This window comes from Schistocerca serialis, chromosome 1 (assembly GCF_023864345.2).
Source record: "Schistocerca serialis cubense isolate TAMUIC-IGC-003099 chromosome 1, iqSchSeri2.2, whole genome shotgun sequence".
Taxonomy (NCBI): Eukaryota; Metazoa; Arthropoda; class Insecta; order Orthoptera; family Acrididae; genus Schistocerca; species Schistocerca serialis.
Window position 1 is genome coordinate 640,012,192 of NC_064638.1, and position 22,107 is coordinate 640,034,298.

At 41.6% G+C, this 22,107-nt stretch overlaps 1 protein-coding gene across 1 annotated transcript in view; it reads right to left on the bottom strand.

The window, feature by feature from the left end:
• Positions 1-4,681: 4,681 nt before the first annotated feature.
• LOC126458001 (DNA repair protein RAD51 homolog 1) overlaps positions 4,682-22,107 on the bottom strand; it is a 79,370-nt gene continuing 61,944 nt past the window's right edge. The window contains exon 7 of the mRNA XM_050094776.1: positions 4,682-4,915. Coding sequence (XP_049950733.1) covers positions 4,792-4,915 — 124 coding nt within the window. The 3' untranslated portion in view covers positions 4,682-4,791. The remainder of the gene's footprint in view (positions 4,916-22,107) is intronic.

A 22,107-nucleotide genomic window follows, 5' to 3' on the forward strand; every position in this document is an offset into this window, starting at 1 on the left:
GGTAAACCACTAAAAATCTAAATCTGACTGAAAACATATTTGAATTCTACTCCTCCAAAACGCAGATACAGTCTTAACCATTGCACCAGCTCACTCAGTAAGTTGTCTTGTTAGTGAAAAAGATTCATTCTGGTAAACTAAATGCTCACCACAGAATTAACTTGCATTTTGATAAGGGCTGTACTTAGTTACAACATGTCAAGTTTATTAGAAATTTCAACATAAGCCATGTGCATTAATCACTAGAAAATTCCAGCCTGTGATTTCACCTCATATGGCTATCTGTTACTTTTAATTTTGCTTTTAGAACATATGCATTTATTATTTATTTATTGTATATTCATAATACTGTGTTCTTTGATATACAGCTCCTTTTTAAGATTGTACCCAGGTACTTAGTCAACCACAACGGAGGGGTATCTGTTGAGAGACCAGATTAACATGTGGTTCCTGAAGAAGGAGCAGCAGCCTTTTCACTAGTCGCAGGGGGGACAATCTGGATGTCTGATCTGACCTTGTAACATCAACCAAAACAACCTTACTGTGCTGGTATTGTGAACAGCTGAAAGCAAGGGGAAACTACAACTGTAATTTTTCCTGAGGGCATGTAGCACTACTGTATGGTTAAAAATGATGGCATCCTTTAGGGTAAAATAATTCGGATCTCCGGGCGGGGACTACTCAAGGGGACTTTGTTATCAGGAGCAACAGAACTGGCATTCTACAGATCGGAGTGTGGAATGTAAGATCCCTTAATTGGGCAGGTAAGCTAGAAAATTTAAAAAGAGAAATGGATAGGTTAATGTTAGATATAGTGGGAATTAGTGAATTTAGGTGGCAGGAGGAACAAGACCTCTGGTCAGGTGAATACAGGGTTATAAATAAAAAATCAAATAACAGCAAAGAAGGAGAAGGTTTAATAATAAATAAAAGCTACTACGAACAGCAGAGTGAACACATTATTGCAGTCAAGATAACCACGAAGCCCACATCCACCACAGTAGTACAAGTTTATATGCCAACTAGCTCTGCAGATGAGATTGAGGAAATGTATGGTGAGATAAAAGAAAGTATTCAGATAGTTAAGGGAGACAAAAGTTAAATAACCACGGGGGGCTGGAATTCGTTAGAAGGAAAAGTAGTACATGAATATGGATTGGGAGGAAAGTAATGAAAGAGGAAGCCACATGGTAAAAATTTGCACAGAGCATAATTAAATACAGCTAACACTTGGTTTAATAATCATGAGAGAAGGTTGTACATGTGGAAGAGACCTGGAGAGACCGAAAGGTTTCATGTTGATTATATAACAATAAGACAGAGATTTTGGAACCAGGTTTTTAATTGTAAGACATTTCCAAGGGCAGGTGTGGACTCTAACCACAATTTGTTGGTTATGAAATGCACATGAAAACTGCAAAAAGGCACGATTTTAAGGAGATGGGACCTAGATAAACTGAAAGAACTAAAGGTTGTAGAGAGTTTCAGAGGGAGTGTTATGAAACATTTGGCAAGAACAGGGGAAAGGAATACAGTAGAAGAAGAATGGGTAGCACTGAGAGATGAAATAGTGAAGGCAGCAGAGGATGAAGTAGGTAAAAAGACGAGGGCTAGTAGAAATCCTTGAGTAACACAAATGATACTGAAATTAATCAATAAAAGGAGAAATATAAAAATGCAATAAATAAAGCACGCAAAAGGCAATACAAACATCTAAAAAATGAGACTGAAAGGCAGTGCAAAATCACTAGGCAGGAATGGCTAGAGGGCAAATGTAAGAATGCAGAAGCATATATCAACAGAGGTAACATAGATGCTGCCTACAGAAAAATGAAAGAGACCTTTGTAAAGAAGAAGATAAAACTGCCTGAATTAATATCAAGATCTCAGCTGGAAATCCAGTCCTAAGCAAAGAAGGGAAAGCAGAAAGGTGGAAAGAGTATATAGAGGATCTATACATGGAAGACATACTTGAGGGCAATGTTATGGAAATGGAAGAGGACACACATGAAGATGAGAAGGGAGATGGGATACTGTGTGAAGAATCTGACAAAGCAATGACAGTCTTAAGTCAAAACAAGGCCCCCCGGAGTAGACAACATTCCGTTAGAGCTACTGATGGCCTTGGGAGAGCCAGCTGTGACAAAACTCTTCCACATGGTGAGCAAGATGTATGAGACAGACGAAATACCTTCATACTTCAAGAAGAATATAATAATTCCAAAACTCGTAGAAGCCGACCTCGGGGAAGATCAGTTTGGATTCCAGAGAAATGTAGGGACATGCGAAGCAGCACTGACCCTACGACTTCTCATGGAAGATAGGTTAAGGAAAGGCAAACCTGCATTTATATCATTACAAGACTTAGAGAAAGCTTTTGACAATGTTGATTGGAACACTCTCTTTCAAGTTCTAAAGGTGGCAGTTGTAAGATACAGGGAGCAAAAGGCTATTTAGAATTTGTACAGAAACCAAATGGCAGTTATGAGAGCCAAGGGGCACAAAAGGAAATCATTGGTTGAGAAGGAAGTCAGTCAGGGTTGTAGCCTATTCCCGATGTTATTCAATCCTGTATACTGGGCAAGGAGTAAAGGAAACAAAAGAAAAATTTGTAGTAGGAATTTAAGTTCAGGGAGAAGAAACTAAAACTTTTGAGGTTTGGCACCGCTTTTCACTTTAACTTTCAGTTCTTCACACATAATGCATGTGTCTACACTGGGCCTACCAATGGTTATTGAAATATCTGTGATAATAGTGGTAAGACACTTTACTATCAGGATATTCGACAAGAAACATTTCATGTATAGTTTTCACAGTTAGTTCACTGTTTAAGTAGAAAACATCTGTGTTTCCATAGTGGGTTTGTTTAGTTGGAAATGACACAATACGGGCATGAACAGAAGCAAGTATATCAGACTCTTTTGCGTTCCCTGGTTTGTGTTTTCCACGTTGGTCTTTAGGAGACTTGCCATGAAGCAGCAACTTACACAATCTCTTCATCCTGGATTCGGTAACACAATAAACACTGAGGAAGGCTATCTTACATACCTCTATCTGCTTGCCTGAATCTTTAACATAATACTTGAACTTAGCTGCCCTAGTACCAGGCTCGCGTTTCCTTCCGTTACGTCTTTTTATGGTAATACTTTCCGTTTGTCCCTGTAAGAACACATCTTGCTCATTCTTAGTGTCAAAATATTTCATGTAATTAACTGCTTCTAACAATGCATTTACGGAAATCAAGTTGAGACATTGTTTCCTGCATCTGAAATATATCACAATTTTTTACAAACAAGAGACTGCTTTACTAGTAATTATCAGTCTCAGTCAGCTACAACGATGTATACAAGAATATTGTGTACAACAATATTGTGAAACAAAATTAAATCCAAATTGCTTACCCGCAAGCAGGTCCTGTTTGTCTAGCTGAAACTAACTTCCCCACATGATTTACGTGCTCCAAACCTTTAACCTTAGCACGCTTTATTGTAGCTCTCTTGTATTCTGCAGCCATTTTCATTCCTTTCCTCCTTTTTTGGTCATTATTTTCTTCATTTTCAACAACACCAATTCATGAAGAACTGCTGTTAGACGCCATTTTCATTTTCAACTAACATATCGCAGGTCTACCACATGAGTCTGTTAACAATTATCATTACCTGACAAGTAAAACAACTTAGTTCTGGACTGGGGCTGTTTTGCTGGTAAACACGAACGTTCTGTTACTGGAAATAATGTGCAGAAGTTAGGGACTAAAGTAACGCACGTTGGGTATTGGAACATTGCTGTGCCCATAACTCAAAACCATGAAAATGTGGACTTGAGTCATTTTGCAAATTCACGATTCTGTTTTGGAATGAATTTTGATGCTAAATGTTTCACTTCCAAAACATCTGAGAAAACTGCTTGGTATGAGATAAGGACACGCTGACATTGTCAAGAATCTCTCTGATGGTGATTCGGCGATTCTCCAGAACCATTTTCTTTCCTTTACTTCTTCCACACTGTCGTCAGCAATTGATGTGCTGAGGTATCCAGGTTGTTCGTCGTCTCAAACATCTTCTCAAACCTCTTTTAAAAACTCGTCTTACTCATAGCAAATTCACCAAAAGCCACAGTCAACATTTCAAATGCGATGCTGCACCTTATTCCATTCCACAAGCAAAATTTAATGCAAATTCTTTGATCCATTTTTTGACCTTTTTGATTGTCAAATAAACTAAATATTCAAAAGAGATGAAAATGCAAACATACATCAGGAACATGTGTACCAACAAGACACACACACACACACACACACACACACACACACACACACACACACACACACACACACACACAAACAAACAAACAAATAAAAAAATTAATTAATTAAAACTGGATGTATAAAGCCCACGAAATTTAAAAAAACTCCCATTACTATTTGATCACAAATCGTACTTACTTGCCTTACAGCATGATGCAAATTTATAATGAATTATACATTGAAAGTAATTTCAGTGTTAGCTTAGGATTAAAAAATCTATGGAAACTGATATTCTCAATGTATGTTACCCTATTTTACATAATAAAATTATCTATAAAAGCTGGTTTCACATCCATTTACACTCTTTTTCCTCAGCCACAAAACAATTCCAGACAGTCATACTAATCAGAACATAATTACTGAACAAAAAGGTAGTTCGAGGTTTGGATTTTTTAATAAGAATATACATAAAAACGACATGTTTTAACACTCTTATTAGCTAATTTTACTGTACAAAAGATCTTTTTTACAGCAGAGTACCAATTTCACTCTTTGGCATCTCCAATACCATCTGCATTTATGGCAAACATCGCTTCTGTTTCTGGTAAACATGGGGAATCATATATCTTACAGATCCTGGTTTCACCTCTTCCTTTTCTCAGATACAACCTGTGAATAAAAATTAAATATTTTAAGTTTAAATTCATCAAACAAATTTTAATACAGTTGAACTTTCTTATAATGTCATCAGTTATGAGAACTTGGCTATAACGTCGTGATTTCTGTGGTACAGCCTTATTCCTCGTAAGGAACATACTTCTCATCCTTGCTTAATACGACAAATGTATATGCCTTTACCTCGTACATTTCATCATTTTCAGCCTCAAGTTAGCAACAAGACTTTCCAACAATCAATGTACTGTAGAAGGAAATCTATCATAATACGGTAACATGGCGTGTTGTTCTGTCTACTCTTCCATCAGCAACAGATGTAGTATAAACTCCTTACCTCATCGTTACTACAGTAGTGGAGGCAATCAGAGAACTTGTCAACAATACATGTTATATCACTTTCCCTTGCAATTTGTTATGAAGTGCAAGGATTTTAGAACAGCACGACCAGTAAAAGAAAAGTTTTTTCGTTGGAGGAAAAAGTGAACTAAAAAGGCCCATGTGTGTCATCAATTTGGCCTTGCAAATTTCTCAGTCCTAATGATTTGGAAGAACAAGAATAAAACTGTTACTGCATTTGAACAAAATGGATCTAAAGTGATTATGAAAAGCTGAACAGAATGACATGTGTGAAGTGCTGCTTCGGTGGTTAAAGCAACAGAGGGCTCTGAGCACTATGGGACTTAACTTCTAAGGTCATCAGTCCCCTAGAACTTAGAACTACTTAAACCTAACTACCTAAGGACATCACACACATCCATGCCTGAGGCAGAATTCGAACCTGCGACCGTAACGGACGCGCGGTTCCAGACTGTAGCGCCTAGAACCGCTTGGCCACCCTGGCCGGCAGAGAAGCATCAATGTACCCTTCAGTGGACCACTCCTTATAGTGAAAGCAGAAGAATTTGCGATGAAATTAAAAGATGAGGAATTTATGTGCAGCAGTGGCTGTATTGACAGATTCCAGCAATGTCACAGCTTTACTTTTGACAGAGTGAGCGGTGAAGCCAACAGTGTGAATACTAACACAATCCAACAACGACTTACTACTGTGTGACCTACAATTGGTGTAGAAGATGCACACTGTGACATCTTTAAGGCAAACAACACTGGCATTTTCTTTACATTGACACCTGACAAACTCTGAAATTCAAGTGCGAAAAATATGTTGATGGCAAGTTATCTAAAGAACAAATAACAGTTCAGGTTTCTGCTAACACAGATGGAACTGGGAAGAAAAAATTGCTCGTGATAGGTAAATCAAAAAATCCTAGTTATTTTAAGCATGTAAAAAATCTGCCCGTGCGCTGCAATGCTAATAAAAAGTCCTGGATGACCTCGGAACTCTTTGAAGCTGAAATAAGGCATTGGGATCAGGAGCTTAGAAGTCATAAAAGGAAGATACTGGTTCTTCTTGACAACTGTCTAGCACATCCTCCACTCTCTCATTTGGAGAATATTAACCTTGTATTTCTTCCTGTAAAATGACAAGCTTATTGCAGCTTATGGACCGTGGAGTAATTAGGAGTCTGGCATGTCACTACCATAAGATCATATAACTGAAAATGATACAATGCAGTGAGAAGAAACTTATTCCATTACACTGATTGATGCAATCAGATGCTTTACCAAAGTTTGGAGGCAGTTCAGAGCACAAGCCATCAAGAACTGCTTCCGTCATGTGGGAATCACAACTGAAGGAATAAATGCCACCAATACTGAAGACACATTCGATGACACTGGCGATCTGCTGCTGTCTGCATCGTTGCCAGAAATCAACTGTAACAATCTCAATCAGTTGGACTATGAAATGTAGCAACAATAGATGATGACCTTGTTGGAACTGAAGTGCAAACTAACAAAACTGCAAATGAAGTGAACAATCAGGGCCACAGTGACCATGAAGTTCGCGAAAGAAATAAAGTGCCTCTCCCCACTTTTAGTAGCACTTTACAAGCCATTAGAATTGTAAACATGTTCTATGAAGCTAGAGAAGGGAGTAGCAAAATTGCAAATGAAATCAACTACTTTTCATTCATCTATCCAGAAACAGGTATGCAGCTGGCAACTAATTTCTTTGTTAAATGAAACATATAGAGTGTGGAAAAGAGAGCGGAGCAGATTTTATTCCAATAAGGAATCGTGAAGTACATCTGGTCAGCATGTTTGAAAATTTTTTTTACATACAGTTAATATTCATCAAAATAACACTCATAAACATCAATATATCACTGAAAGAAAGTCTCCTATTTCTCTTTACCCAGTAGAAAGTCTTTAACTGGATTCTATTTCAGTGCACTCATCATACCAACCCGTGTTATTAACTGGCCCAAAATGATGTTTTTTCAAACAAGAATTGAGCAGCAGAATAAAAGGAGGTAATTAGGGGCGGACTCATATGGTAAAGAGTATTTGAAACTGGCTTTCCCAAAAGTCTCTCCTTAACATTGATGCATGACAGGAACATTTTGCAGTGAAGAATATACATTTTGCTGTTTTGCTGATGTCTTTGTGGATGCGTATGACCTTTCTCAGGCATTTAAGCATTAGCAAGAAAATTGCAGTCAGTATAGTATGAAATACGCAAGAATAGCATCTTACAGGCCAAGGTAACAATGGTTATCAAGTTCATTTACAATATGCTCACTTAAGCATTCTTTGATTAAGACGTCTTTGTACATGCTTTAGACTGCTCCCCCCCCCCCCCCCCCCCCACCACCCCGGACAATTCCTTGAAGCCCCGCATTTCATCAACAACTGTCACCTGCTGTGAATTAATTAGTAATCAGCACTCTTTTCCTCCTATCCAAGTTAAAACACTAGGGGGGGGGGGGGGTCCACAAACTTCTGCATGTCTATTATTATGTCATAATGATTTCATACACAGTCCCTTTGTGATTCCTTTTATCTGTTGACACTCTCACACTCAAGATTTCAGTCGGAATCTGCAACTGCTTTCACCTCAGCCAGATTGTTCAAAGTGTTGATGCCCAGACTGGTTCCCACTGATGAAGTCCTGTCTTCTTTCTCTGGTGCACTGTACCACTGATTGACACTGCTCTGAATTCTGATAATGGTTAAGTTGCTTTGACTTCGCACCCCCCCCCCCCCCCCCCATTAACCATGATGGACCTTGCCATGGTGGGGTGGCTCTAGTGGCTCACTGATACAGATGGATACGAATAGCCATACTGTAGGTGCAACCACAATAGAAGGGCATCTGTAAAAAGGCCAGACAAACCTGTGGTTCTTGAAGAGAGGAAGCAGCTTCTGTAGTTGCAAGGGGCAACAGACAGGATATTGATCTGACCTTGTAAAGATGACGAACATGGTTATGCTATGTTGATACTGCAAATGGCGGAAAGCAAGGGGAAACCACAGTGGTTATTAATCCTGAGGGCAAGTCGTTCTTCTGTGTGGTTAAATTATGATAGCAACCTCTTAAGTAAAATATTCTGGAGGTAAAACAGCCCCTCCCTCCTCATTTGTATCTTTGTGTAGGGACTACTCAAAAAGATTGCATTCTATGGGCTGGAGTGTGCAATGCTGGATCCCTTAATCAAGTAGATAGGTTTGCAAATTTAAAAAGGGAAATGTATAGGTTGAAGTTATATACAGTGGAAATTACTGAACTACTGTGGCAGGAATAGCAGGATTCCTAGTGAGGTGAATGTACAGAACTGAAAAAGGGAAATAGATAAGTTGAAGTTAGATAACAGTGGAAATTCGTGAACTGATGGGACAGGAAGAGCAGGATTCCTGGTCAGGTGAATGGGGGTCATAAGTACAAAATTGAACAGGTGTAATGCAGGAAGAGTGGGTCTAATAAAGACTACAAAAATAAGCAAGCAGGTCACTACTATGAACAACAAAGTGAACATATTATTGTAGCCAAGATAGACATAAAGTCAACACCTGTGACAGTGGAAAAAATTCATATACTAACTACCTCTGCAGTTGATGAACACATTGAAAGAATGGATGATGAGATAAAAGGAATTATTCAGATACTTAAGGGAGAGGAAAATTTAACTGTGAAAGACTGCAATTTAACAGAAAGAAAAGTACAATACATAAAACGACAAGCCCTGGTAAAAACGCTTGGATAACACAGGAGATATTGAATTTAACTGATGATAGGCTAAAATACAAAAATGCAGCAAATGAAGCAGGTGAAAGGGAATACAGATGTCTTAAAAGTGAGGTTGGCAGAAAGTGTCAAATGGCTACATGGGAATGGGTACCAGACAAATAGCAAGGCTGTAGAAACAGGAAAGTAGGAGAAATGTAGATTAAAGAGACCTCTGGAGAAGAGAGCAACAACTGTTTTAATATCAGGAGTTCAGATGGCAAGTCAGTACTAAGCAAATAAGGAAAAGCTGGAAGGTGAAATGAATATACAGGTTGAATCCAGAGGAAAAGTACATTTTTTGAGGGGTGATAGTATTAGCAATTCTGAATGAAAAACTTCACATGAACATATGCCCTATTCTGAATGGTTTCTGAGATAGAGCACATTAAATATCATTTTTGTACATTTTTCTTGAATAACTCTAAAACCACACCCTCCAGTGCAAACATGTTGCAGTACAAAATTAAACTATGACAAATGAAGTTCTGACATGGGTAAGTATTACCAAGCTATCAGTCTATAAATCATGGTTGCGAAATACTCATGGTTGACCGGAATACAATCTAATACTCTGAATGTAGCATGGATAAAATACAGAGAGTGAAAGGTTATAAACAGCTTGTACAGAAAGCAAATTGCAGTTACAAGAATAGAAGAACATGAAAGGGAAGCAGTAGTTGAATAGGGGAGTGAGACGACAGCGTTGCAGCCTACCCCTGATGTCATTCAATCTGTACACTGAGCAAGTAGTAAAAGAAAGAAAGAAGAAATTAAGAAAAGGAATTAAAAGTTCAGGGAGAAGAAATAAAAACTTTGGTGATGACACTACAATTCCATCGGAGACAGCCAATGACTTGGAAGAACAATTGAATGGAATGGGTAATATTATGTCCATAACAATTACTTTAGATCCCTATAGTTACAACTGAACAAAACAAACTTTTCTTGCCCTGGAAGCTTCACCTGTATTATATGCAAGGCATCTTCAGTGGCCTAGAATATACACTATACTGTCAAAAGTATCCGGACACCACGAAAAACATGTTTTTCATATTAGGTGCATTGTGCTGCCACCTGCTGCCAGGTACTCCATATCAGTGACCTCAGTAGTCATTAGACATTGTGAGACAGCAGAATGAGGCACTCCGCGGAACTCACGGACTTCGAATGTGGTAAAGTGATTGGGTGTCACCTGTGTCATAGTCTGTACGTGAGATTTCCACACTCCTAAACATCCCTAGGTCCACTGTTTCTGATGTGATAGTGAAGTGGAAACGTGAAGGGACATGTACAGCACAAAAACTTACAAGCCGACCTCATCTGTTGGATGACAGAGACTACCGACAGTGAAAGAGGGTCACAATGTATAATAGGCAGACATCTATCCAGACCACCACACAGAAATTCCAAACTGCATCAGGATCCACTGCGGGTACTATGACATTTAGGTGGGAGGTGAAAAAACTTGGATTTCATGGTCAAGCAGCTGCTCACATCACACTAGTAAATTCCAAATGACGCCTCACTTGGTGTAAGGAGCATAAACGTTAGACAATTGAACTGGAAAAACGGTGTGTGGAGTGATGAATCATGATACACAATGTGGCAATCCAATGGCGGGGTGTGGGTATGGCGAATGCCCAGTGAAAGTCATCTGGCAGCATGTGTAGTGAGACAGTAAAATTCGGAAGCAATGGTGTTACAGTGCGGTCATGTTTTTCATGCAGAGGCCTTGCACCCCTAGTTGTTTTGTGTGGCACTATCACAGCACAGGCCTACATTGATGTTTTAAGCACCTTCTTGTTTCCCACTGTTGAAAAGCAATTTGGGGATGGCAATTGTATATTTCAACACGATCGAGCACCTGTTCATAATGCACGGCCTGTGGCAGAGTGGTTACACAACAATAACATCCCTGTAATGGACTGGCCTGCACAGAGTTCTGACCTGAGTCCTACAGAAAACCTTTGGGATGTTTTGGAATGCCAACTTCGTGCCAGGCCTCACCGACCGACATCGATACCTCTCCTCAGTGCAGCACTCTGTGAAGAATCGGCTGCCATTTCCCAAGAAACCTACCAGCACCTGATTGAACGTATGCCTGCGAGAGTGGAAGCTGTCATCAAGGTCAACACCATATTGAATTCCAGCATTACCGGTGGAGGGCACCATAAACTTATAAATCATTTTCAACCACGTGTCCGGATACTTTTGATCACATAGTGTATAAATATTTATGCTTAACTATTTTGCTTTACTTTTTGGACATTATATAGTGAGGTTATAAGCAGTTCTGGCACTTTCTGCTGATATATAATGCAGTGATAATATAAATTTCTGCTCACAAATTTCATATAAAGCCCTTCTACATGTGTTCTTGCTCTTGTTTTACAGCTGTTGTTCTCCTGCTTTGTGCCATACAAAATTTAATTTTAACAGCACTAGGTAATGAACATTTGTTTACTTGATGTTATGGTGATTACGGAGACTTTGAGCTACATGATGAACAGGAATGAAAGTAAAACAAGGGTAACGAAATGCAGTCAAACTGAATCAGACAATGCTGCGGGAATTAGATGTGGAAATGAGACACTAAAAGTAGCAGATGAGTTTTACTATTTGGGCACAAAAATAACTGATGATAGCTGAAGTAGGAGGACACAAAATGCAGACTGGTTATAGTTAGGAAACCATTTCTGAAAAAGATGGTTGGTTGTGGAAGGGGACGAGATGATTGGTCTCATAATCTAAGGAAACAGAAACCAAGGGAGGTACAACACAAACAGGACAGTCCAGTCAAGTGGAAGGAAAAATGGGGCAAGCAAAGAGGTAAAAGGAACGTCAGGGCATCAGGAAGAGGAAAGAACAGAGAACAGTGAGAAAGGCACCAGAAACACTACGTGTATTGGAGCACCAGCACCACCACTGACCCTTCCCAATCCCCACACCATACTATGATCAAAACACAATAGGAACAAACATCAGGGGAAGAAGACCCAAGAAAAGGGGAAACAAAACAGCGCAAAAGACCACACAAACCCCCAGAGGAAAATGGTGTGAGAATCAAGCCGGAGCAGAGACAAGACCAAGGCCTTAATAACCAAGGATGCCAACAATAACTGAGGCGCACCAATTCCAGAGGGAAATTCAAGGACTTATACCTGTGAGGACAAACCACTTTAACAAAGAAAACTGAGGACAAATGTAAAAAAAGCAAGGGTCATCTGCTAACTCCCAGGACAAGGAAGGTGGGAGAGCATATTCAGTGCAAAGGGCCAAAAGGCATGGGCACCACTGTGATAAGGGTCCACAACTGCAGGATGGCGGGTGCCTCATTTCAGAGTAAAAAACCATGGGTCAACCAAGTACGGCTAATACGAAGACGGTAGAGGATGATAAGATTCCTGCCAGGAGAGGCAGAGGGAAGAACACCATGTGGTGGGAGTAGGTGGCCGTGGCCGTGGCCACAGCCACAGCCACAGCCCCGTCCCGAAAGCCGCATCGGTAATGTGATAAAAGGTCTCGTGATTTGAGGACCCAACTGAGCTAACGAGCCACCATCCACTCAGATTACTTGCACAGGACACTGGTCAGACTTATGGGATGATAACTATCAAGGGACGAAAGATTCTTCCTGAGCTTAATGACAGGAACCACAAAGCCGTCTCTCCAATGACAAGGGAAAATGCCTTGAAGAGATATTGCCGTTATGAAGGATTGAGGAGTTGAAGCAGTTGGTTATGGATGGAATCAGGAGCAGGGGCTGTATCATGGGAACAAGAGAGGGCCAGAAGATCTCAGCTTGCTGTTTCCGGAGGAGGAAGGTGTATGGACAGGAGGTTGGTGCTGATGCCATCGCAAAATGGGTTACGAGGTGTTCCGAGTGGCTCATGGATCCGTACAAAGGCCACCTGGAAGGGCAAGGCCCGAAACAGAAGACTGCCGCTGACAATCTTGGAGGGTGCAGAGTATAGCACACACCCACGACAAAGGGACAGAAGAACCAATACACTCATTTGCTGTGTTTTATTAAGTAACAGGATTTGGTGCAAAGCCGTTTAAAGGTAATATACCATTGGAGAACAGGAGTCAATCGCGATGTTGTAAGGCACAACTATGATCATGGCCGTGCTCCACCACGGAACTGGATGGTGGCAAATGGGGCCCATTGAGCATGGAACAGCAATGCCAGTAGCATGAATTATCTTATCGGAGAGATTACAAATGACTTCACCAATAAAACCTGACAGAGAAGGTGTAAACAAGATCTGGGAGGTATATAGAGGCCAATCAGCATGATGGAAAGCTCAATGGGGTAACCTGGACATCAGGAGTGGGAAGAGAATAAGAATCAATGAGAGGTGATCACTGTCCCAAAAGTCATTGTATGGCGACCAGTGGAAGGAAGGAAGAAGAGGACAGGAAGTGAGCAAAAAAATCAATGACAGAGAAAATGTCATATGTGGCACTAAAATGAGTAGGGGAACCATCATTAATTAGATACAGGTTGTGTTCCACAAGAAATTGGTCAATGAGATATCCTTGACTAGAAAAAAAGCACTGCCCCCTAAAGTGTGGTAGGCACAAAAATCCCCACAGAGTAGGAAGGTAAAGGGGAGTTGCTGAAGGAGGGCAGTTAGGGTAGTGGGTGTAGGAGGCCTATCACGAGGGAGATAGAGACTGCAAAACGTGACCCCGAAGTCCAAGTGGCCCTGTATGGTAACTGCTTCCAATGTGATACATGAAGAGGGAGCGATGTATTAACTATGTCCATATGGACCAACGTGCAAATGCCACTGGATGCCCTCAAAGGGCTGACCTGGCTCCGAACGAAAGCATGGAACCCACAAAGAGTCGGTGAGTATCAGTGCAATGAGACTCCCGGAGAATGACACAAGATGCTGAGTAAAATGAAATAAGGGATTGCAACTCCAGGAGGTGGCTTTAGTATTTACTAACAAGCATGCAATGGGGATCCAAATGGAAAGTGAATGGGCTGGAGCCAATCACGCCACCAGATCACCATCTGTCACAAATGAGGATGGAGTGACAGCCGTAAAGAGGAGGTTAGACTCAGGTCTCAAGGAGGGAGATGGTGCCTCTTGGGGCACTGTGGGGGTCTTGTCCTGTGACTCATGTTTCTTCTTTGTCTCTTTCATAGGTCGAAGAGAGCAGGGCATGGAGGGAGAGTAGGCTTCTGCAAGATCCAAAGCTGAAAGAGAGTGGACGACCTTGGGGTGCATGGATGCCACAGAGAGGAATCTTAGAGGGGATCCCCATCAGCAGTGGGCACTGAAGAAATGGGACACTTCTCCAGCCAAGGAGGGAGTGCAGCACCCAGAGGGGAGTGCGTGAGAATCGCAGAGGAGGGGGAGAGGAGAGGGGGCAGAACTGAATAAGGAGGAGGGAGGAGAGGGAAAGGACGTAACAGAGGCAATGTTGGATTCTTCAACACAGGGTGAAGTCAGTCATACTTCTGATGAACCTCAGTGTAAGATAAATGATCAATGGACTTATTTATACTCCTGGACCTTTCTTTCCTTCTTATAAACTGAGCACCACACGGGTGGCGGAACACAGGGGCTCCCCTCATGGAAAGGGTGTCCACATTCACCACATAGATGGTATGCCGTACAGTGGGAAGACATGTGCCCAAAATGAAAGCACCACAAACACCTCATGGGTGGCAGGACATATGGCTTCACATCACACTGATAACACATAACCTTGACCTTCTCCAGGGGGGTATCTCCTCAAAGGCCAGAATAAAGGCACCAGTTTCAGTGCGAATGTTCTTAAGACCTTTCTGATAACACTGATCAAAATGTACACCCTGTCTTTCCCAACTGGCCCAGAGTTCCTTATCAGTTTGAAGGATGAGATTCTTATGAAAAATGACTCCCTGAACTGTATTCAAAGACTGGTGAGGAGTATTGGTCACTGGGGCACTGCCAAGATGGTCACAAGCACGAAGGGCTGCAGAAGATGTTTTGATCAACAGCAAACCCAACTGTATCTTACTGAGACACTCCACTTCGCCAAACTTGTCTTTGATATGTTCCATAAAAATAACAGCTTAGTGGTGGTGAACGTGTCTCCATTAGTCCTAGTGCAGACCAGGTATCAGGGAAAGTGTTTCATCCCAAGCTGGCAGGCCTGGCCCTCCTCCAGTCATGTATCCTGGGAAGGGAAGGCTGCAGAGTCATAAAAGCAGCATTAAATGAGCCATTACCAACCAAAGAGATGGCCAAAGAAGAATGGACAACTTTTTGGAGATTGGTATATTTTATATGCAAAGCATCCACCCTTATACCACCCACTCCAATCACGGGCTCTCCCCACGAGCGTCATCTAGCCACAGCAGGGGCCATCTGGAACAGTGGCCATTGCTGAGGGTTCCGATGACCCAGAATAACAAGCAACCACTGACTGGCACACACGGGAATGCAACAGTTCAGGTACCAGAAGTTTGATTCCTGTGTTGTCAGGGGGCTCAGCCAGATGGGTAGATAACAGCCCCATCACATGGACTGGCAAGTGACCTAGTAGGGCAGAGAAGGCCCATGGTGGGAAAAGAGAGATGGGAGGGAGAGTGGGAGATATATCTATACCATAGATGCTAGGGAGGGAGTTCTTCCCCCAAAAGGCTTACACCATGGAGAGAAAATTTAGAAGTGGTGGTCAAACCCCAAATGTGGACCAAATATGCCAAAAAGGATGGATGAAAAGGGAAACAAAAATTGAAAGGAATACAAGAAACCAGGTGAATAGCCAGGCTGACATCATTTTAAAACATTGCGAGAGGGGAAGGAGGGGCAGAGGATAAGAATCGAGGACAAGGAGGGAGGGGCACAGGAAAGGAAATGCATGCAGAGAAAGGAGAATGGACCACAATAGCTTGGGGCCCCATATGTGCCACGCATTAACTCGTGAAAAAACTGTGTGCCACCTTGGGGGGGGTGTCTGAAAAGAAGAATTTGCTAACATCAAATATAAATTTAGGTGCTAGGAAGGCTTTTCTGAACCTACCTGAAATGTAGCCTTGTACTGAAGTGAAACATGGACAATAAGCAGTTCAGACAAGATGAGAATACAAGCTTTTGAAATGGTATGCTACAGAAGATTGCTGAAGATTATATGGGTAGATAACATAACTATGAGAGGGTACTGAATGAAATTGGGAGAGAGGGTACTGAATGAAATTGGGAGAAAAGAAATTCATGGCACAACTTGACTACAGTAATGCGTTGGTTGATAGGTCATATTCTGAGCCGTATTCCGGAATTGGAGAGTAATGTGAGGCATAGAAACTGTAGAGACAGACCAAGGGATGAATACAGTAAGGAAGTTCATATGTTACAGCAATTATTATGAGATGGAGAGGCTTGTACAGGATACATTAACATGGAGGAGCCACTTCATACTAGACTTCAGGCCACAGACGAAGACGATGACAACAACAGCTTTGCCTTACAACGAGGGTACAGTGTTGCTCTCTGCTAGAGAATATTGCAAATTATCACATAACAATTGCTACTCACCTTATAGAGGAGACGGTGAGTTGCAGACATGTGCAACAAAAAGATTGCTATACGTTTTACCTTTTGGCCAAAAGATAATCTTCTGAAGTAGAAAACACACACACGTTCACAGGTCCATGACTTACACATACCAGGTGTACTGGTATGAAATGAGCGTTTTTTTGTGAAAATGAAACACTAATTTTGAATTGAAAAATAAAAACATTTTATTCAAAGTACTGACCATTGCTTTCTATACATTTTGACAACCTTTCTGGCAATTTGTGGACACCATGCCAATAGAAATGTTCGTCTTCTGAAGCAAACCAATCACCAAATTTTTGAATTCTTTGTAGGAATCCAAGTGTTCCTCAGCCAATGCGTGTCCCATTGATGAAAACACATGGTAGTCGGAAGGGGCCAAGTCTGGTGAATATGGCGAGTGGGGTAGCAGCTCCCAGCCAAGTGTTTTGATTGTATCCTGAACCAGTTTTGCTTTGTGTGCAGGTGCATTGTCGTGTAAAAAAATTACTTTGCCATGTCTTCTGGCCCATTCTGGTCTTTTTTCGATCAATGCATAGTTCAAATTGATCATTTGTTGTCTGTAGCGATTAGTATTCACAGTTTCACCAGGTTTCAGAAGCTAAACACAGAGCTTTGTCTTCTTGCCGAATCGATTTGGTTTTGCAGTCGATGTTGATGGTTGTCCTGGATTAACCCATGATTTTTCCCATTTAGGATTCTTAAAATAAATCCATTTTTCATCGCCAGTAACAATTCAATGCAAAATTGATTTTCTTTCATGTCTTTGAAGCAAAATTTGACACATGGTTTTTCGGTTTTCCATCTGTCTTTCATTCAATTAATGTGGCACCCATTTTCCACACTTTTGAATCTTTCCCATAGCTTTCAAACGGTCGGAAATTGTTTGTTGTGCAACATTTAGCATTGCTGCCATTTGCTTCTGACTCAAAGTATCATCTTCATCCAATATTGCTTGCAATTCGGCGTCTTCGAACTTTTTTGGTGGTCTTCCACGTTCTTCATTTCTTACATCAAAATCATTATTTCTGAGCTGTTGAAACCATATTATGCATGTTGCTTCTGATAGAGCATGATTACCATATGCCTGGACAAGCATTCGATGCGACTCTGCAGCACTTTTTTTCAAATGAAAACAGAAAATTAATGCTTTCTGCAAATCATCACTTTCTGGTACAAAATTCAACATTGTTAACACGATGAAAACATATAGTACTAGGGACAGAAAGTTGGCTGAAAGCAGACGTAAACAGTAATGAAATCCTAAACTCAGATTGGAATGTATACCGCAGAGACAGGCTGGACAGTGAAGGGGGAGGCGTGTTTATAGCAATAGTATCGCACGGTTAAAGCAGGTTCAGACATGGTAATTGGATGTCTCTATAGGCCCCCTGGCTCAGCAGCTGTTGTGGCTAAGCACCTGAAGGATAGTTTGGAAAATATTTCGAGTAGATTTCCCCACCATGTTATAGTTCTGGGTGGAGATTTTAATTTGCCGGATATAGACTGGGAGACTCAGACGTTCATAACGGGTGGCAGGGACAAAGAATACAGTGAAATTTTTTTAAGTGCTTTATCTGAAAACTACCTTGAGCAGTTAAACAGAGAACCGACTCGTGGCGATAACATATTAGACCTTCTGGTGACAAACAGACCCGAACTATTTGAAAAAGTTAACGCAGAACAGGGAATCAGCGATCATAAAGCGGTTACGGCATCGATGATTTCAGCCGTAAATAGGAATATTAAAAAGGGTAGGAAGATTTTTCTGTTTAGAAAAAGTGACAAAAAGCAGATTTCAGAGTACCTGTTGGCTCAACACAAAAGTTTTGTCTCAAGTACAGATAGTGTTGAGGATCAGTGGACAAAGTTCAAAACCGTCGTACATAATGCGTTAGATGAGTATGTGCCAAGCAAGATCGTAAGAGATGGAAAAGAGCCACCGTGGTACAACAACCGAGTTAGAAAACTGCTGCGGAAGCAAAGGGAACTTCACAGCAAACATAAACATAGCCAAAGCCCTGCAGACAAACAAAAATTACGTGAAGCGAAATGTAGTGTGAGGAGGGCTATGCGAGAGGCGTTCAATGAATTCGAAAGTAAAGTTCTATGTACTGACTTGGCAGAAAATCCTAAGAAATTTTGGTCTTATGTCAAAGCGGTAGGTGGATCAAAACAAAATGTCCAGACACTCTGTGACCAAAATGGTACTGAAACAGAGGAAGACAGACTAAAGGCCGAAATACTAAATGTCTTTTTCCAAAGTTGTTTCACAGAGGAAGATTGCGCTGTAGTTCCTTCTCTAGATTGTCGCACAGATGACAAAATGGTAGATATCGAAATAGACGACAGAGGGATAGAGAAACAATTAAAATCGCTCAAAAGAGGAAAGGCCTCTGGACCTGATGGGATACCAGTTCAATTTTACACAGAGTACGCGAAGGAACTTGCCCCCCTTCTTGCAGCGGTGTACCGTAGGTCTCTAGAAGAGCATAGCGTTCCAAAGGATTGGAAAAGGGCACAGGTCATCCCCGTTTTCAAGAAGGGACGTCGAGCAGATGTGCAGAACTATAGACCTATATCTCTAACGTCAATCAGTTGTAGAATTTTGGAACACGTATTGTGTTCGAGTATAATGACTTTTCTGGAGACTAGAAATCTACTCTGTAGGAATCAGCATGGGTTTCGAAAAAGACGGTCATTTGAAACCCAGCTAGCGCTATTCGTCCACGAGACTCAGAGGGCCATAGATACGGGTTCACAGGTAGATGCCGTGTTTCTTGACTTCCGCAAGGCGTTCGATACAGTTCCCCACAGTCGTTTAATAAACAAAGTAAGAGCATATGGACTATCAGACCAATTGTGTGATTGGATTGAGGAGTTCCTAGATAACAGGACGCAGCATGTCATTCTCAATGGAGAGAAGTCTTCCGAAGTAAAGAGTGATTTCAGGTGTGCCGCAGGGGAGTGTCATAGGACCGTTGCTATTCACAATATACATAAATGACCTTGTGGATGACATCAGAAGTTCACTGAGGCTTTTTGCGGATGATGCTGTGGTGTATCGAGAGGTTGTAACAATGGAAAATTGTACTGAAATGCAGGAGGATCTGCAGCGAATTGACGCATGGTGCAGGGAATGGCAATTGAATCTCAATGTAGACAAGTGTAATGTGCTGCGAATACACAGAAAGATAGATCCTTTATCATTTAGCTACAAAATAGCAGGTCAGCAACTGGAAGCAGTTAATACCATAAATTATCTGGGAGTACGCATTAGGAGTGATTTAAAATGGAATGATCATATAATGTTGATCGTCGGTAAAGCAGATGCCAGACTGAGATTCATTGGAAGAATCCTAAGGAAATGCAATCCTAAAACAAAGGAAGTAGGTTACAGTACGCTTGTTCGCCCACTGCTTGAATACTGCTCAGCAGTGTGGGATCCGTACCAGGTAGGGTTGATAGAAGATATAGAGAAGATCCAACGGAGAGCAGCACGCTTCGTTACAGGATCATTTAGTAATCGCGAAAGCGTTACAGAGATGATAGATAAACTCCAGTGGAAGACTCTGCAGGAGAGACGCTCAGTAGCTCGGTACGGGCTTTTGTCAAAGTTTCGAGAACATACCTTCACCGAAGAGTCAAGCAGTATATTGCTCCCTCCTACGTATATCTCGCGAAGAGACCATGAGGATAAAATCAGAGAGATTAGAGCCCACACAGAGGCATACCGACAATCCTTCTTTCCACGAACAATACGAGAATGGAATAGATGGGAGAACCGATAGAGGTACTCAAGGTACCCTCCGCCACACACCGTCAGGCGGCTTGCGGAGTATGGATGTAGATGTAGATGTTGTTTGTTCCATGACTTGATGTATACTAAATATCTTTGACAGATGTCATACCAACTAAACAAAAAAAAAATTTGGGCTCGTTCACAACAAATGTTCTTTATTGACACATTTGTATCTTAACGCTCATTTCATACCAGTACACCTGGTACACGATCACGATCTCTTGCCACTGTGGATGCAGAGACAGTGGTCATGTATGTGTGAGTTGTACTTGTGTAAATGTATGTTGTTTTATATTTCTGGAGTAGGTCTTTTGGCCACAAGCTAAAATATATATCAGTCTTTTTATGTGCCTAACTGTTACTCAGTGTCTCCTCCTTATGGTGAGAAGCTATTCATTATTTTCGTATTGCTATGAAAAGGAAAGTTGCCATTCACCATATAGCGAAGATGATGAGACACTTGTAGGCACAACAAAAAGACTGTCACAAATAAAGCTTTCAGCCAGAAAGGCAGTCGTTAAAAATAGACAATGGTCACACACTCACGCAAATGCAACTCACATACACGATTGCAGTCTCGGCCAACTGAAGCCACACTGCAAGCAGCAGCACCAGTGCATGTTGGGAGTGGTGACTGGGTGGAGGTAGCGAGGCTAGGGTGGGGAGGGGGAGGGATCATAAGGGAGGGGTAGTGGACAGTGCAGTGCTGCTAGGGAGCACACAGGGACGAGGTGAAGAGAGGAAGGGTAGCTATGTACAGTCGGGAGGAAGATGGAGGGCAGGGGAGAGGTGGGAGGGGGGGGGGAGGGGGTGATGAGGGGAGGGGTAGCAGAAAAAGAGAAGACTGAGTGTGATGGTCGAATGAGGGCTGTGTAGTGCTGGAATAGGAACAGAGAAGGGGCTGAATGGGGGAGGACAATGACGTAACGAAGGTTGAGGCCAGGAGGGTTATGGGAACACTGTTCCCACCTGAGCAATTGAGGAAAGTTGCTGTTGGTAGGAAGAATACATATAGCACAGGCTGCAAAGCAGTCATTGAAATGAAGGATGTCATGTTTGGCAGCATGCCTGGCAACAGGGTGGTCCACTTATTTCTTGGCCACAGTTTGTCAGTGACCATTCACACAGACAAGCAACTTGTTGGTTGTCATGCCCAAATAGAATGCAGCACAGTGGTTGCAGCTTAGCTTGTAGATCATATGACTAGTTTCACAGGTAGCCCTGCCATTGATGGGATAGGCGATGTTTGTGACCGGACTGGAGTAGGTGGTGGTAGTGGTGGAAGAATGTCTGGGACAGGCCTCGCATCTAGGTCTAGTATGAGCCATGAGGTAAGGGGTTGGGAGCAGGGCTTGTGTGGGGATGGACGAATATATTGTGTAGGTTCAGTGGACAGCAGAATATCACTGTGGGAGCGGTGGTAAGGATAGTGGGCAGGACATTTCTGATTTCAGGGTACGACAAGAGGTAGTCGAAACCCTGGTGGAGAATGGCATTGAATTCACTTATATTAAAAAAGAAATCATTGAAGATGCAAAAATTGATAAAGAGAAACGTTTTGAGAATTGATGTACAGTGTCTCAATACAGTTTGCCGGAAGCAATAGTTTTGGACATCAGCAAAAAATTTAAAACATTTAACAATTGAAGAAGTCTGTATTACGCCTTGGGAAACACAGTGAGACCCAAAAAAG